Source organism: Ochotona curzoniae, unplaced genomic scaffold (genome assembly GCF_017591425.1).
Source record: "Ochotona curzoniae isolate NIBS_2020 unplaced genomic scaffold, NIBS_Ocur_1.0 contig_1274, whole genome shotgun sequence".
Taxonomy (NCBI): Eukaryota; Metazoa; Chordata; class Mammalia; order Lagomorpha; family Ochotonidae; genus Ochotona; species Ochotona curzoniae.
Genome location: NW_024465023.1, coordinates 21,982,828 through 21,999,150, shown reverse-complemented (window position 1 = coordinate 21,999,150; position 16,323 = coordinate 21,982,828). Strand labels below are relative to the sequence as shown.

At 36.8% G+C, this 16,323-nt stretch overlaps 1 protein-coding gene across 1 annotated transcript in view; it reads left to right on the top strand.

Moving 5' to 3' along the window:
* The window catches only part of IL1RAPL1 (interleukin 1 receptor accessory protein like 1), a 1,237,397-nt gene that overhangs the window by 961,385 nt on the left and 259,689 nt on the right, over window positions 1-16,323 (top strand). Inside the window, exon 6 of the mRNA XM_041000130.1 lies at window positions 3,281-3,355. Coding sequence (XP_040856064.1) covers window positions 3,281-3,355 — 75 coding nt within the window. The remainder of the gene's footprint in view (window positions 1-3,280; window positions 3,356-16,323) is intronic.

The following is a 16,323-nucleotide window of genomic DNA, read 5'->3' as shown; positions in this document are numbered from 1 at the left end:
ATTGTGTTATCTGAAAGTTTGCATTTGCTTTTACCAAAGACACTTATATGAAAAATGCACCTAACTCACATCATCAAAGCATAATACCAAAACATGACAGTTAACAAGTGATAAATTACACAACTGTTCTCTACATTGGTGTGATTTCTCATGCTTTTGTTCTTGTATCAGATGATACATGCCATGAAGGGAGATTTTGCATAGCCTACATTTTGGTTTCTTAATAAACTGTTCAAGGGGCACTTTGCAAAGAATTGGAAGGAAAAGTTCTAGGGAGAAATCTAGCCTGAATGTGCTGTCTCTCTGTACCTCAGAACTTTGATCTTGAAAACAAAGTTGAATCAATTCCAGAATGACTTATTTTTATTATTTAAACTGCAGTTCATTGTAGGCTATAAGAGCAGAAAACAGATATCTCAAATCCTGTATCCCATTTCCTGGCACATTATAGTTTTTAATATGCAGCAGTTAAACTGAGTTGGATTTTTTTCAGTAAAGTATTTGTTGAAATATCGATACAGGTGGATACTTGTAAAAGTTCATGGAAATGAAATTGAATAATCATGTTATTTTGATGCAAAAACATAGAAACCATTAATGTAAGTAGTCTTTGAAAAGTTCATGAAAAACAAATATGAAAAAGTTACATAAGAATTTCAAAAACTTTTTCGTAGTAAAATAAATGTATCTTTTAATACCATTTTTTTCCATGAAAATCTTGAGTAACTTCACATAACCTAAATAAAAAGTTACTTTTTTCAAAGAGGAGTGGATATCCTGGGGCCATACCCAGTGAGCAACTTACTACATCCTTATTTATTAAATATCCCTAGAAGGCCACTGGGGAATTCGTATGGCATTAGGAAACCTAGTTTGTTTGTTTTGGTTTGTTCTCTCTTTTTTTAAAGAGCTTAACAAGCATGGAATTCTCTGGATCCATGCTACCCATCTGGAAGATGAAGATGGAGTTCTTAGATCCTAGCTTCTGCCTGGTCTAGACTTGCTCATCATAGCCTTTTGGGGAGTGAACCAGTGGATAGTAGACCTCTTTCTCTGTGTCTCTTCTTTCTATGTCATGCTGTCTTGCGTATAATTTTTTTTAATGAAATAATTGCTTCAGGGCTGGCATGGTGTCATAATGGACTAATCCTCAACCTGTGTAACTGTATCTCATATGGATCACTTCCTATCCTGCCTCCTATTTATGGCCTGGGAAAGCAGTAGAAGATGGCCAAGTCCTTGGGACCCAGCAGCCATATGGGAGACCCAGAGGAGGCTCCTGGCCTTGTATTAGCTCACCTCTGACCATTGTTGCCATTTGTGTAGCGAAAGAGCTCATGGAAGTCCTCCCTCTCCATTAAAAATAAATATTTAAACAATTGCCTTACTGACTTCGTGTTTGTCACATGAGAGTAACACTAAAAGTCTTAAAGCTGTAGTATTATGTCATGCTGTACATAATTTATTGAAGTGGAGAATCACAAAAATATTTTGTATTTCTGATAAAATGAGGTTCATATAGATTTTAATGTCTTCCTCTACAAATTTGCATTCCTTACTGAAATGAATTTGTAAGCTTTGAACAGACAAAATTTCTCTAAACTGCTTTCTCTAGAAAACTGTTATGTGTCTACTTAACAGCTACCTAATCACAAGATATTACAAATGGAGTTTAGTTTCTTTTGAGGATTACAGAGATCAGTAAGTAACCAGAATCTAGGAGATGAACAATTTTGATTTTTAGTGGAGAATATTGCACCAATTTTTATTGAATATTCTATTGAGACAGCAGGAGATTAAAATCAATTACGATCACTTTGAGAAATTAAAGTTAGTGATGTCATACCTCTCAGAAGAATTTCAAAATGATTTTCATCCTATTATGTAGATTTTCCCCTTCCCTTTATTCTCATCGCCTTCTTAAATAGTAATAGAAATGAGTGAATAATGCATGAGTTGGTTATTAATAAAAGCTATTTAACCCTGTGTGATGTTAGTCTCCAAAAACAGACCTCTGGAAACTGAACCCTACTTTTCTGACTTGCGGTTTGCACTGATTCTGCTGTAAAGAAAGATGAAGGCAAGCTGCCAAAACACTGAATTCTTGAATCGTCTGGCCAATGAATACACGTGGCCAACTCTTGGCAATTGTGTCTAGATCAGTCTTCCAATGATCCACAAAGATGGCATGTCCTCTTGGCAAGGAAGAAAGCAAGCTCTCAAAGCAAGAACATCTAGTTTAGCAATCCTTAAATGATCCTCTCTCTGCTTGCAGAAGAGTTCACAGTAACAGATTTTAAAAGTAAGCAATCTAATCAGCGGTAGGGCTTAATGAAAGAGAATTGTCTATTCATCTCAAATCCAGGTAGACTGATTTAGTTAGCAATGAGGTAGGCAATGACAAACTTGTCTTTAAGATGCCTAATAACGAATGTTCAGATTTGTAGACTGGCAACTGAAAGTTACAGCAAAAAACAATTTTGTGAAAGTTAAAATACAAAAACATCTTTAATATTAGTGATACATGCTTTAAAATGTAACTGATAATGTTAATGAAAGCTGTGTACTAACTTGTCAATATAACTTGGAAAAAATTCTCTTAATGTAAATATGTTTTTGCACTTGGACCAAAATAATGGCACATTTGTACCCAATTTACAGAATTCTTATATAGGAAATACTTCATGCAGTTTTGAAATTATGGGTTTTGAGGTGATGTGACCCATACTGTGGAAACCAGAAATGAGATTTAGAGGAATTAGACAAATCTATGCCCCAAACTGTCACCATAATATATGCCACATGTATCTTATACAGCTTTAATTAACTCGCATAAAACAATTAGGGCACCTCTTGAAAGAAAGAAAGAGAGAAAGAAAGAAAGAGAGAAAGAGAGAAAGAGAGAAAGAAATATAGAGAGAGAAAGAGAGAGAGAGAGAGGAAGAGAGAGAGAGAAAGAGAGAGAGAAAAAGAGAGAGAGAGAAAGAGAGAGAGACAGAGAGAGAGAGAGAGAGAGAAAGAGAGAAACAAGTTGTAAATAGAAAATGCTCCATGGAGCATAGCCATCTTCCTGACTTCAGCAGAGTCATGTTACTGTCTGCAAGTGTTATACTCAGTTCTTATAGAAGCTTTTCAGCTAGTCTGAAGGTTCTGCCTGCAATATGCAGTTGCTCCTAGGTAGACTGCTTTGACAATGGAAATATTTAGAATAATAGCCTGTTTTCCATTCTTCAGTGCATGCAGCATAATTACAATTTGCAATATTATTATTGTTTTTCAGCTCCTCTGACTGACAAGCCACCCAAACTTTTGTATCCCATGGAAAGTAAACTGACAATTCAGGAGACTCAGCTGGGTGAGTACTTCTTTATTCTAAGTGGATAGACTGGTTTCAATATATGCTTAGAGTTATGAACAACTGCTATAACCTGGTGTGGTAATCTGAGCTAAAACTGTGTGTTTTGGAAGAGGTAAGAACTAGGAAATGCCCAGAATACCTACCTGACCTGACTTTCCATTTCTTGTGATGTTGCCTTGGGGTCAAGTTGGAAAGAGGGGTTTAAAAACACATTTGCTGCTGTGATGTTTCTTGGAAAATTCAAGAGGTTGAAGAGTTTAGTGGTGTGTATAATTGACTTTAGAAAAGACATTATGGAACTGTTGACAATATCGACCTTGAGTCTCCATTCACCCAGATTTTTGCTGCCATCATTTGCTGGGGTAGTTGTCCAATTTGCTCTGTTCTCCTTCCTCTGCCGCAGTACCAAATGGGTTACCTTATTTTCCATGTATATCAGGATCTATATCCACAGCTACACCTTTTTCACTCGTGGGCGAAGGACCAGGGCCAGGCAAACTGAGCCCCCAAATTTAATCCAAAATAGTGATCATTATGTTAGTTAAGCTTTGGATAATACTATAATGCAAGTAAAAGACTTTTGATTAAGGAACTAGTAAATTTGGGACATAGAGCTCTAGACAAAAGTGCTTTAAAGATCATGTTCTATATGGTCACAAGTCTGTAGTACTATTTTAGAGGTAACTATAAAATTATTTAATCTGATTTAGCTATATTTGGGTCTATCAAATTATGGAAAATGTTTTATTTAATTATAATATATAATAATGCTGTTATATTCTCCAAGGATCTATGTTAATTTGAAATCTTATATGAATATATACATCATAAGCTTTCAGGATAAAATTATTGTTAGTGGTTTTATATAGATTATCAAATGTTTAATTTTAAGTATACATTCATTTTAAAGAATCTTACATTAGGTAACAGCAAATGAAAATGCATTACTGTATACAACTGAAAAGCAATTAGTAACTCATCTCTTAAAGTTACTAATATTATTATTCATTGAGTGAAAACTTGGATTGAATTAAGACTACATTTACAATGTGATAATCTGTAATGATATTAACAGATATGGTACACAAAGATATGTTGATGGTTTAAAAATCCATAAAGTTATTGCAGTAAGTGAATTTTGACCACTGGAAAAGTTTCTTTTGGCTAACTTTGAGGTATGAACACATGCAGGATTTATGCAAATCGTGTGTGTATATATATACATATATACATATATAATCATATGTGTATCATATCTATATAAGACAGTGACTATATATATATATTTAGTCCTTTGGTTGTGGATTTACGCCTTTTTAATCAATTGTATATACATGCAAGTAATATTTTCTTTGAAAACTACATATAGTATGAAAATGCTGTATATAAAACAGACGCTAAAATTGTATCATTGTTTATTCATGCTGTAATATTTGAGGCTATATTATAGTTTACTGGTATTAACAAATTTTGAAAAATGCTCATAGAGACTATTTAGTAATTTAGGAAAATGTATTTCTAAGAAGTTACTCAAAATCGTATGGCATCTGTGCCACTAGTTATTTATAAGGAACAGAGAAAAAAATTAAGTCTGTGTCTTACTTGACAACATAACTAAAATAAATTTATAGTTTATGGTTCCCTACTGGGCTTCTAATTGTTCCTGAGTTTGTAATGAATTCGATGAAAGCTATATCCTATTGCAGTGTTTTACAAATAGGATAGTTTGCTGTCATTTAACTATCACCTTTCCTTGAATGAAATCAGGAAGAGTAATCATGTCAAATTGAAAACTTCACAATTTTTTAATGAAAATCAAAAGTTTTGGTTAGACATTAATCTGAATGAGCCTGTCTTTCATCAAAATGTTCCCAGAAATCTCTTTTGTTGTCACTGGAATAAAGGGACATGAGCACTCTTTGAACTACCAAATAATCCAGAGACAGTACATCGAAACTAAAATTCTTTTAAGCAACTTGTGTCTTGTGATTACAGTGTTCAGTATATCTCTAGCATCTGTTGGCAAGTCTGCCTTTCCCTTTATATTTCTGTTGTATCCTCCTGTTCTTCAAATCTTTGACCTTCTCAAATTAGAGAAGTTCCAATAGTGATCATTTAATTTCATTGTAGAAGGCAGTTGGCACTTAACAGCAAGATGCTTGTGAAAAATTTTATAAGAATAATTAGAGTCATATCAGATATGTAAATTGTAGGGATGAATTTTAGTAGGTAGTCAAAGCTAGGTATTTCCATTTTAGGTTGCATCTCTGTTATGTATAAGAGAGAGATCTTTGTCCATTCTAAATAATTTTCAGTTATCAGAAAATATGAGACAATGTTTCTTGGGCAAAGGCCCAGAAACCACACTATAACTCTGAAGGTCGTTTCTGGAGGTGAGCTTGGACTTAGTTCTTTCAGGTTAGTATAGTCATGGGACTCAAAAAACAGTGACAATTATCTCACTGAGTTTGAGCCCTGAGGATGTCATTTAGAAATGTGACCTGCCAGTTTTGACCAGGATGCTACTTTTAGAAATTTTAGAGCAGGAATGTTATACTTTACTGCTCCAATATTATCACAGAGTAGGAGCAGCTAACATTTCAGTACCCCAAATTTAATGAAAGGCATCATTAATTGCTTTTCTGGGTCGACATCACCTTACTTCAATTGTGGTTTTAGCTTGAAAGAATTATTGCACAAATTAATTATGTACAATTTGGGGAATAAAAGAAGGTTTTGTTTCTTTTAGAACCATTGATGAATTTAAGACACACGTGTGCATGCGCACGTACACACACACACACACACACACACACACACACACGAAATAAGTGAGAGATGGAGAGAGAGTGTGAGAAAGAGTGCCAAGAGCCTGGAATTTCATCCAGGTCTCCTACTTAAGTTACCTTTTGTTGCTTTTTCAGACATAGTAACATTTAGATGGATTTGAAGTGAAGCAGTTAGAACTTGAACCTAGTGGTGTATGGCATGCTTGAATTGTGGACATCAGCGTAGCGCTTGTACCCCATTGTTTGTTAGCCTGTGCATTGTAAGCACATTCTGCTTAGCCTTATGATTACATGGCATCCATATGAATGTTCTGTGATTTCATATATATTACTGGTATTTGATTTTTAAAATTTTCTTTATCATAGATAATGATCTGTTCTTATATGTGTTTGCCCTGACTTTATAATTAATTAAATGGCACACATTTCTAAAAGGTAAGAACACTGAATGAAAAAGTGTTTTGCTGAAGTTTCTTGTTGCATATTTTCAGAATTATTACCAGAGATGATATACAAATGTTCAGCACAAATATATAATAACTTTTTATACTTTAATAAAATTAGTAAAATTTCTCTTTTTAGCATAGATGCCTTAAATTAGGAAAATTTTGCTTTGATATGAAATTCACATCTTCTTCCCACTTGTCTCTTTTTCCATATTTACCCATTATTTGTAAGAAGCCTATCTTGGAGTTTCTCCATATATGGAGAATTTCAAATAAGTATCATCCATTTAGTTGTCTATGGTTGAGGAAATATAGAAGCTCAATTGTTCTATATAGTTCCTATCCATTTTCTTTTCTCATTCCTAATGCTCAGTGTTCTAATGTTCAGTCCTAATGTTCAACCTTTTTCTAGATTTTATACTTAAAAAGAACCTAGTATTTCGGGTAGATGACAATCAAGGAAAGCATTCTTTCATAGTCTATATGCTGTGAAAGAATACACTGAAGAGACATAATTGAATAAGCCGCCCAGCAGTGCTTTTATTTTTCTTTACTTATTTATTCTAATGTAAACCTTCTTAAAGCAAACATTCAGTATATATGAGACAGTAACAAGAATTTCCTAGATACTGACATTCAGAGGAAAGTGATTGATGAATGTGAAATGTTAATTGTTTAAACATCAGTCCTGGTAAAAGGATTCACAGATATATAAATTTATCCGCTTGAACTAACAGGTTCATTGAAATAAGATGTTATAGTAGATAATGAACTAGCACTTATTGCCTGCCTTGCCCTACTATGGTGTTTCCTTGCATCATTTTCCATTCTAAATATGCTGAAGGAGAATACCTACTTATTAAATAATCTGTAAAAACATTTAATATGTATTGCAAGTATGATAGATGAGGTTTTTAATCTCATGAAACACCATTGAACATTATTTTATGAAGTTAATACTTCCAGTCTACAATTGGCTCGCTAGATCTATGCCTTCAGGCTCGCTAGATCTATGCCTTCATAACTTACTTTCTTGAAACAAGACAGCCAGGTTGGAAAGTAGAAGGCAATAGGGCTGATTTTTTGAAAATTCTGCGTTGCTAAGTTTTGTGAGTACTGCAATTACGACCTTCATTCCCAGAGATAGGAAAGTCAACATTGATTCTGTTTTTCCACCTCTGCCGGATGTCAGGAGCAAGTATAATGTTAGTGATTTGATTTTATTATACCATACAGGTATACAAGATATGTTTTCACTGACAGACTCACATTTTAAAAAAGTAAAACTTCTCATTTTACAGGAGAAAACGTGCTGTTTTGCCAGATAAAAACAGTGATATATAAAGTACTAGCTTTTAATGAAAAAAAAACCAATATGCTTATTGTTGACTTAAGGAAGATATGCACATCAGCATAGTTCCACAACCCAAAACAAACAGTACTGGTGATAGATTTTGCCTCCTGCATAAATAGATGTTGTAATTAAAACATGTATCTCTCCAATAGAGCAATTTCATTTTCTTTGGTTAAATATCCTCTGTTGTAAATACATGCAAGTAATATATTTCAGGTTAAAGAAACTGTGTAAAGAAAAACTGGTGCTATAATTATTTCGACTAAGTTTTAATCAATCCAAATGTATCATGCCATAGTAAATGATAATAACTCTCAACAGCTGATAACTCACTTTTTAAGTTTTGGTCTGATATCTCACTTTCATAACCCAAATACACCTTATAATATGCTTTTGGCCTAAAAGGAATACTTATAATATTAGCATTTAAGTTAATATTTCATATCTTTAAACAAAGGAGTAATCGGTACGAGAAAACTGCTGTTAGTATTCTTAGATCAGTTCATGACCTACATTACATGAATCTCACAGATTCTTAAATTCAAAGTCTTTCTTTGGTGACAGTACAAATAGGTTTGTGGAAAAATGTAAGTTTACCCAGTTGCTTTAAAAATTGCTACCTAAGCAATAGTCAGACTTCTCTCTTGAAGTGTTAAGTTCTCATAGTCCAGTGCTCATATGAGTTTGAAACCCCATAAAAGATAGACATTGAGGTTAGAATATTTTATGTAAGCTACTAATATCTACCAGTTTGGAAGCCAGTTACTAAAAGACTTGCTGAAAGGCTAATAAAAACTACATCAGAGACCTTGTAATTCAATTTGCTTATTCACTTCCTTTACAAAATGGCCAGGAGAAAGAGGATGAATGAATGATCCAAGAAAGAGTCCTGTCTCAAGAACAATGAGCAGAATACATTGAAAATTCCAATTCTCCGTCGATCCCTTTGTTGGACACTCTCCTGTATTTTGCATTTCTCCCTTTGTTGCAGAGCTGAGGGTACTAATTTATTATTGCCCAGTTGAGAAGAAACACAATTGTAACTCTTTACAATTCTATACACTCCTCTCAGTTTACTGTGGAGAAAGCAGAAACCCAAATGACTCCTTGTTCTTCATATCAAAAACTTCCAAAATTTCATTGTTGTCATTGTCGTCATCATTGTCTTCTTACAGTTGCTGCTATAAGCAAGCGACAGCTATATGGTGGTAGCTCTAAGGTCAAGGCATTGTGCTAGAGAGATCTATGTGACATCACAGCTCTACCACTAGATAACTGGTGTGCCCTGGAGCAAGCAACTTTCACTTTCTTAATAAAAAAGGATCAAGGTAGTGCTGCCTCTATGGAGATAGTGTGTCTGTTTAATCAGGCAATGCGTATAAATATGTGTGCATTCTCTGGCATGATTAACTAGTCAGTACCTCATTGCTCATAGTAATAAAGCTATTTTAATGTTTGAAATACACTGTGATGCACATAGGATTCCTGAAATGCATTTTGAGTGTCCTTGTTTGATCATGGCTGTATTCTTGTTAGTGTCATACTATTGCAGCTGTTGTAGTCTTTATTAAGCATAGATAATTATTTTTGAGAATTAATGGTCATTTCCTTTCTTTGTGCATGTTAAACATACTTAAATGAGCTTTTATCTTACAGAAATTACTGATTTTAGATTACTTAATTCATGAAGTTTATCCAAATGCATATGCTATGTACAGTTAGAAAAAAATGAATCATGTTCTTTTCAAAGTGAACATTTAATGGCTACCATATCGTAAACATTTATAAATGACCATCCAAATGATAGAGTAAAAAATTATTTAAATAAAGGAGAGTCAGGTATAATATATCTTAACACAAGGAACACTGAGAATAATTTTATAAAACAGCATCACACCAATATGCTTGTCAAGTTGTTCTAGAAAGTGTTAGTGATAAAATCATTTTATAGAAAAATACTGCTCATACTGACACATGTTGTCATGAAACTTTGTGTAAGTCATTGTTAATTATTGAAGCTTAGTAGGTTAGAAAAATGTGATGAGTATCCAATATGAGCAAGAGCTGTTGAATTTGCAAAGCAATGCCAATGTATCAGACGAAAAGCTATCAAAGAACATTATGGAGTAGAATATTTAACAAGGTTTCAGAATAAGAGTGTGTATTGTATGACTGAAGTTCTTTAAAATAGGAACTATGAAAAGCCACATCATTTAAAATTTGAATAAAGAGAGATGTTCTTCCATAAATTTCCTCTTAAATTTTGGCTAGGTATCTGAACACTCGTAAATTATATGCAGACTCTTCTTGAAAAATAACGATGCTTAAAGATAGCTACAGAAACAGTATATCAATATTTCATGACTTAGTGTTAAATCACTTAGCATTCTAGTCAACTCTTACTGTTCCATCTTAATATGTTCTCACAGATTTGTAGGTAAATTGAATCATCATTTCAGAGAAGTGTTCCCTTCATTTTTGATTGATCTTTAATTAGCAGTGGTTTATGATGTCAGCTTTAAGAGACTGTCTCCTAGTCTCTTATAAACAGCTGAGGAGCAATGTGAGTTGTATGTGGACAAAGATGCTACTTAAACAGTGTGGTAATTTTATATAAAAAAATTTATAATGGTATCATCACCCCTACAACCTTTCCCCTTGCTGACTGGTCTTCACCCATTCTGTTTTTTATTGTTGGGTGTTACAGCCCAGTCAAGCCTGGTCCACATCCAGACACAATTCAGATATGGCTTAGCAGGAGCAGAGAACTGACCCAGAATGTCCTATACCTATCCTGGTTCACATGAACACCAGTGAGTCCTGGAGTCTAGCCCCATCTGGCTCGCTCCCGACCCAGTCTATACCCTTGCCGAGGGACACTGCAGCCATGTCCAGATCAGATAGCAGCCGCTAATCCGGCTCTCGCACTCACCAGTGGGACCCACAACCTATCCAGGTATCCCCTTAGCTCCCCAGCCAGGCCTGTTCCCATCCACAGATCTAGCACGTGCCAGTGGTTGCTATTACCCAGCTTGACATAGTCCCTCCCATGTTTAGCCTTTGCCTTTGGATACTGCAGCCTGGCCTGAGCTGGCCTGGCCCCAGTCCCAACACTTGCCGGAGGGTGATACAATCTGGTGCTCAGTCTGCTCCCATCCCTGGCTCAAGCAAACTGGTAGGTGTGATAGCCTCACCTGGTATGACCTGTGCTCCAGCTTGTCTTCTGCACTTTCCAGCAGACTAAGGTTTGCTTGACTCTGCCCAGTCTGTCCCCTTTCAGAACAAAGCTACACACTTGCCAATGGGGGGAGCTACCTTGCCCGGCCTGCCCAACACCCAGGCCTAAACTACACATTCACCAGCAGGAGCTAAAACAACTATGGAAATTTCCAAAGTTCTCCAACTCAGCCTACTCCCAGACCCAGATCTCACATGCTTCAGCAGGTGCTAGGCCTTTGCCCGGCTTAGCCTGCTCCTCCATCTTGGCGGAGTATAAGCTGGTGAATGTTGAAGCCTGGCCCATCTCATACCTGGTTTTAGGATGTACATGCAGGGGTGCTGCAGCATGGATCTGCCCAGACTATTCTCAGTCCCTATACTCATGCGAGTTGGCGGGTTCTACAATCATGCCTAGCTCAGCCTATCACCACCCCAACTCTTGAGTTAACCAGTGGGACTTGTATTTCCACAGAGTTGGACCCACATATCCCTCATAGAACTTACCCCCAGACCTGGTTCTCTCACATGCAGTTAGTGCAATGGCCCTGCCTGATGTGACTCGTCTCCTGTTCCAACATTCAGTCAGGTACTGGGATCTAGCCCTGCCAGACAGGACCTCAGCCCTAGCTTTCACATGGACTGGCTTGTGGTGGTCTGCAATGTTCCAATGATAACAAGTCCAACTCAGGATTTCCATGTGGGCTGGTGCATGAGTCTGACCCATACAGATCTTCCAGTCTCTCCTCTCCTAACCACCAGGTCCCAGTCCCCTTGCTTACCGGCATGTACAGTGGCCCTGTTGTTGGGTGTCCCTCAGGATTCATTCCTCACCTACCTGTACAGTGGCCTTATCCATGGATGTCCCTAGGCAGTAATTCCATACCCCCAGCATCCCAGAGCTCGTTGCTGGGTGGCCAGCAAGCAAAGCCCAGCATTGCTTGGCACCCTAGCTACCCACAAGCTCAGGACCTTCTCAGCACCTAGCAGCAGTGGATGGTGTGCTAGGATCCCTAGCAGGAAGCCTGGCCCAGCACAGATTCTCCCAGCCACAGCCCCACGGCCATGTGGCTGGGCGAATCAGACACCCGTACCTCTATCAAGACTTACCTAGTCTCTACCCATGAACATGGTGGCAGTGGGCAGAGCCATGATCCTGAGCATGCCCAGAGCTGTCCGAGATCTGCCCACAGCATGATCACTGTGGACAGAGGAAATTCTCAGACCTTGGTCTTGGACAAGCCCAGGATTCGCCCACCACTTGGAAGCGGCAGAGAGGGAGCTAGGCTCCCCAGCAGGAAGCCAGGCCTGGCATGGATTCTCCAAGCCACCCACACCTCTGCCCAGACTTACCTGGTCTCCCAATACTTTAAATTTTGAATAAAATGATAATGTATGCCATTTAAATAAGAAAAAGTCTGATAAGGAATTTGTTTCCCATTATACATCTGTATTAAAGTGTGTCTTTGCCCAGTGGTCTTGCGAGAAGAAACCTTCCACTTTGTATCTATTCCACAAGCATCAGAGAAGCTGTTGAGGATTCCAAGAGAATTAATACTTCTTTCTCTTCTGTTGTTCCCAATGGGCTTTTCCTCAAATTTATAAGCAGACTATAGGCTCTCTGCATCTCACAATGTCTTTGCTTTTAGTTCACTAAAAGATGAGCCTGTTGAATTACTATACAAAACAATACCAACTTATTGAGCAAGAAGAGAGAAAATGGGAAGTATATTACCTTTCTAGAAAAAGGATATCAAGTGCCATCCTTAGAAATTAGCAACGTAATATGACAAGTCCTAAGAAAATTTCAGGTTATTACAAATGGGAAGAAGAAACTAACCAAAAAAGCTTCAGGAAAGTTTAGTGAAAGTTTTCTTGTTTTCTCTTCATGACAGCAAAGGTTTCAGTGTTTTGATGGAACAAGCATTGCTGAAATGATAATATCAATTATCTTGGCAACTTCAAGACTTTTCAATTAATTTAAACAAATTAATAATTTCTGAAAATGTTCCTATTTTGACTAAAATTACCTGGGAGGTAATTAGGCTATTCTCATGTATTTTACTGAGTTTGTGTCATTCATTTGTAAGAAGTATGAATAATTGCTTCAGAATTAATGTATCACACACTGGGGGCTAAGTGTTTGGCACAGGGGGAGAAGAGACTGATTGGAATGACAGCATCCCTAATTGGCATGCTTAGGACTGAGTCCTATCTCTGCTCATGATTGCAGCTGCCTGCTAATGTGCAGGCAAGGGAGCAACAGGTGATCCTTAAACCCTTCGGTCCTTGTCACCCACAGAAGAGTCCTAAATTTAGTTATTAGTTCCTAGATTTGGTCTTGTACAGCTATCAGTTTTTGGGTATCCCTAGAATGAATCGGCAGATAGAGACAAGAGAGCCATAGGAATCTATCTGCCTTCTGTCTTTCAAATAGATAAAAATAATTTTCAAAGATATTGTTGGACATAAGTATATGATTCAAATAGAAAAGAATTATTTAGTTGAAAGCAGAATTACAGAAAGAGACAGAGAGGCCTTCCATCTGCTGAATGACTTGTTAAATGGCTACAAGGGGCAGCGCTAGCCCAGTCTGAAGCCAGGAACCAGGATCTTCCACCATGTCTCCATGTAGATGCAGCAACTCAAGCACCTGGGTCCCTCTTCCAGTGCTTTCCCAGGCCATCAGCAAGGAGCTAGATTGGAAGCAGAGCAACTGTGACATGAGTCCTGCTGTATGGCATGCTGGTGGTTACCTTATTTGCTAACACCACAGCCACCAGACCCAATTCATGATTATTTTAATAAGTGGTTTTTATTTCCTATAAATATCAAGTATTAATGCTAAAGATGTTATTAGAGATGGAAATATTGTATTTGATTGTTATTTAATTGTTATTATGTATATTTACTAACAGCATAAAACTAGCCATTTTAATGCACTGGAGTAGTGTCTCGCATGGATTACTCACCTCCCCTCCCCTATGTCTATAATGTATACATCTCCACTCCAGGGCTGTGCTATATCCATATTATCTCTAACCTGTATAGTTTGATATTTCACATCCTTGAAGTTGATAAACAATAACCAAATATTAGATTATCAGATATTAGACATTCCCAGGGCCAAAGTGTTTTCCTTAAAAGGCTATAAACGCAAGACCAAGGATCATAAAGTCAAGCTTATAATAAAAAATGAGCAAAGATCAATGGGTGGTTGAGAAAGCATGGCCAATCTGAAGTATTCATAACTTATTTTTAATACTGTATTGAGCAATTAAAAACACTACTAAGAAATTTTAGTTCAGCTGGCTGAGTGTCTGATCTTATGATCAGTAAACCCAATGTTCTTACCACCAGAGTTGGACTATGGAGTTGTCTTACTGATGTATGTGAGGCTGGTATTGTGGCACTGTGCATTAGGCTGCTCTCATGATGCTTCATTCCATATCAGAGCACCAGTTCCAGTTACTTCTGATCCAGCTTTCTGATAATATACTTGGGAAGACAGCAAATAATGACCTAAATGCTTGGGCCACAGGCACCCTTAAGGGAAACCTGGCTGGAGTTTTTGGCTCCTAGACCATTTACAGTCTTACTCCATTTTGTAATCACAGTTTCATTTACCCTCATATTAGACATGCTGTTGGCTGGTTTGTGTTGGTTTAACCTTGGATGTTTCAGCCATTTGAAGAATGAATCAGTAGATGGAAGTTGATACTCTAATTCATTCATGTTCTCTCTTCTCCCTCTCCTTTTTCTCCTTCTCTGCTTCTCTCCTTCTCTTCTGCCCCTCACCCCTTGTCACCTTCCCCTTCTCATTTTTCATTCTATCCCTGTCTCCACCTCTCTTTTGCTGAGCTTCCAAATTAATAAATGTAGGCTAATGTAGGCTTACGGTTGAATCTCAAGTTGGCTCTAGATGCAGAATGCCTGTCATGGAATATAAATCTGGTCCAATCTGATATAGATTGCATCATTCTCCAACACAGTACAGACTTTGCTTGGGACAACTATGTAATTTGATGTTAACACAAGAGATTCAAGGATTAAGAAAGGCAGAATCACTCCATCAGGTGATGTAAGAACCATAGAGGTAGAGTTCAATAGTCAATTCTCTATTCTTTTTAGCAATATGGCCCCCCAGAGAAGTAATTATGGTCAACCTTTTGATGCCAATGTGTTAAATTAACAAAAATAGAAACATCTGTTCACTGTGTAGCAGACATTTGTGTTTATTCTTCTCTGCAAATTTCCCTAGGACATATCTTAGCTTGTGAAGCTCATTGCTTTAAAATTGGAATTGATTTACATGAGAAAAATGTATCCCCCTGCAGAAACTAGTGATTCTCCTTATTACTTAGGGTCTGCATACAAGGAGCTCTGAGTTTAATGCAGTCATCACTATTAATCTTAGATATTGGTATCATGAATTGGGAAACAAATTCTATAATAGGCATTAATATTCTTGATCTACAATACCAAAAGCTGAAAGTTTGTCAGTTTGAGTTGGCAAGAAATTCCTCTTTAAGTTGAAATAATACCAGACCTCCTGCTTAAAATGATGTATCTACCTATTATCTAAAAGTCGGAGGCCAGTCCCTTTAGAGTCTAATTCCGTTCTTTATCCATAGTTTCACTCACCCTCATTTTAAGCAGTGCCGTTGGCTAAGCTCATCTGATAGTTCTAGGAATCTGTACAATTCTATCATTTGCACATCCTATAAATTTGGAATATGGAATTCCCCTTCTTGCTGCTATCCTTTGTGCCTACTAAAATTTTAAGACCTAGCTCCATGTCACCACTACAAAGTCTTTTCTGATCCTACTTTTATTAGCCAGAAATACTATCTTTCATGTGCTAGCAGTTATCTTTTCCGCATTTCTATTAGAACATTGCTTTCATCATTTTGTATACATATTTTTTCTCTATTTCCGATGTACATCAGGACTGTTAAAGAGTATAGTATTTTCATCATCACATCCCTAATACTTAGGCTAATATCTGACAAACAGAAACATATTATTGAACAATGCATGTAGTAGGCAAATAAATAGAACCCCAAATTGGTAGTGCTCCATTTTTTTGTAGTTATATGGGGTTACCACACTAAAATTGTGTTGATTTGATTGCTCAGTATGATTGAAGATTCCCCTTCA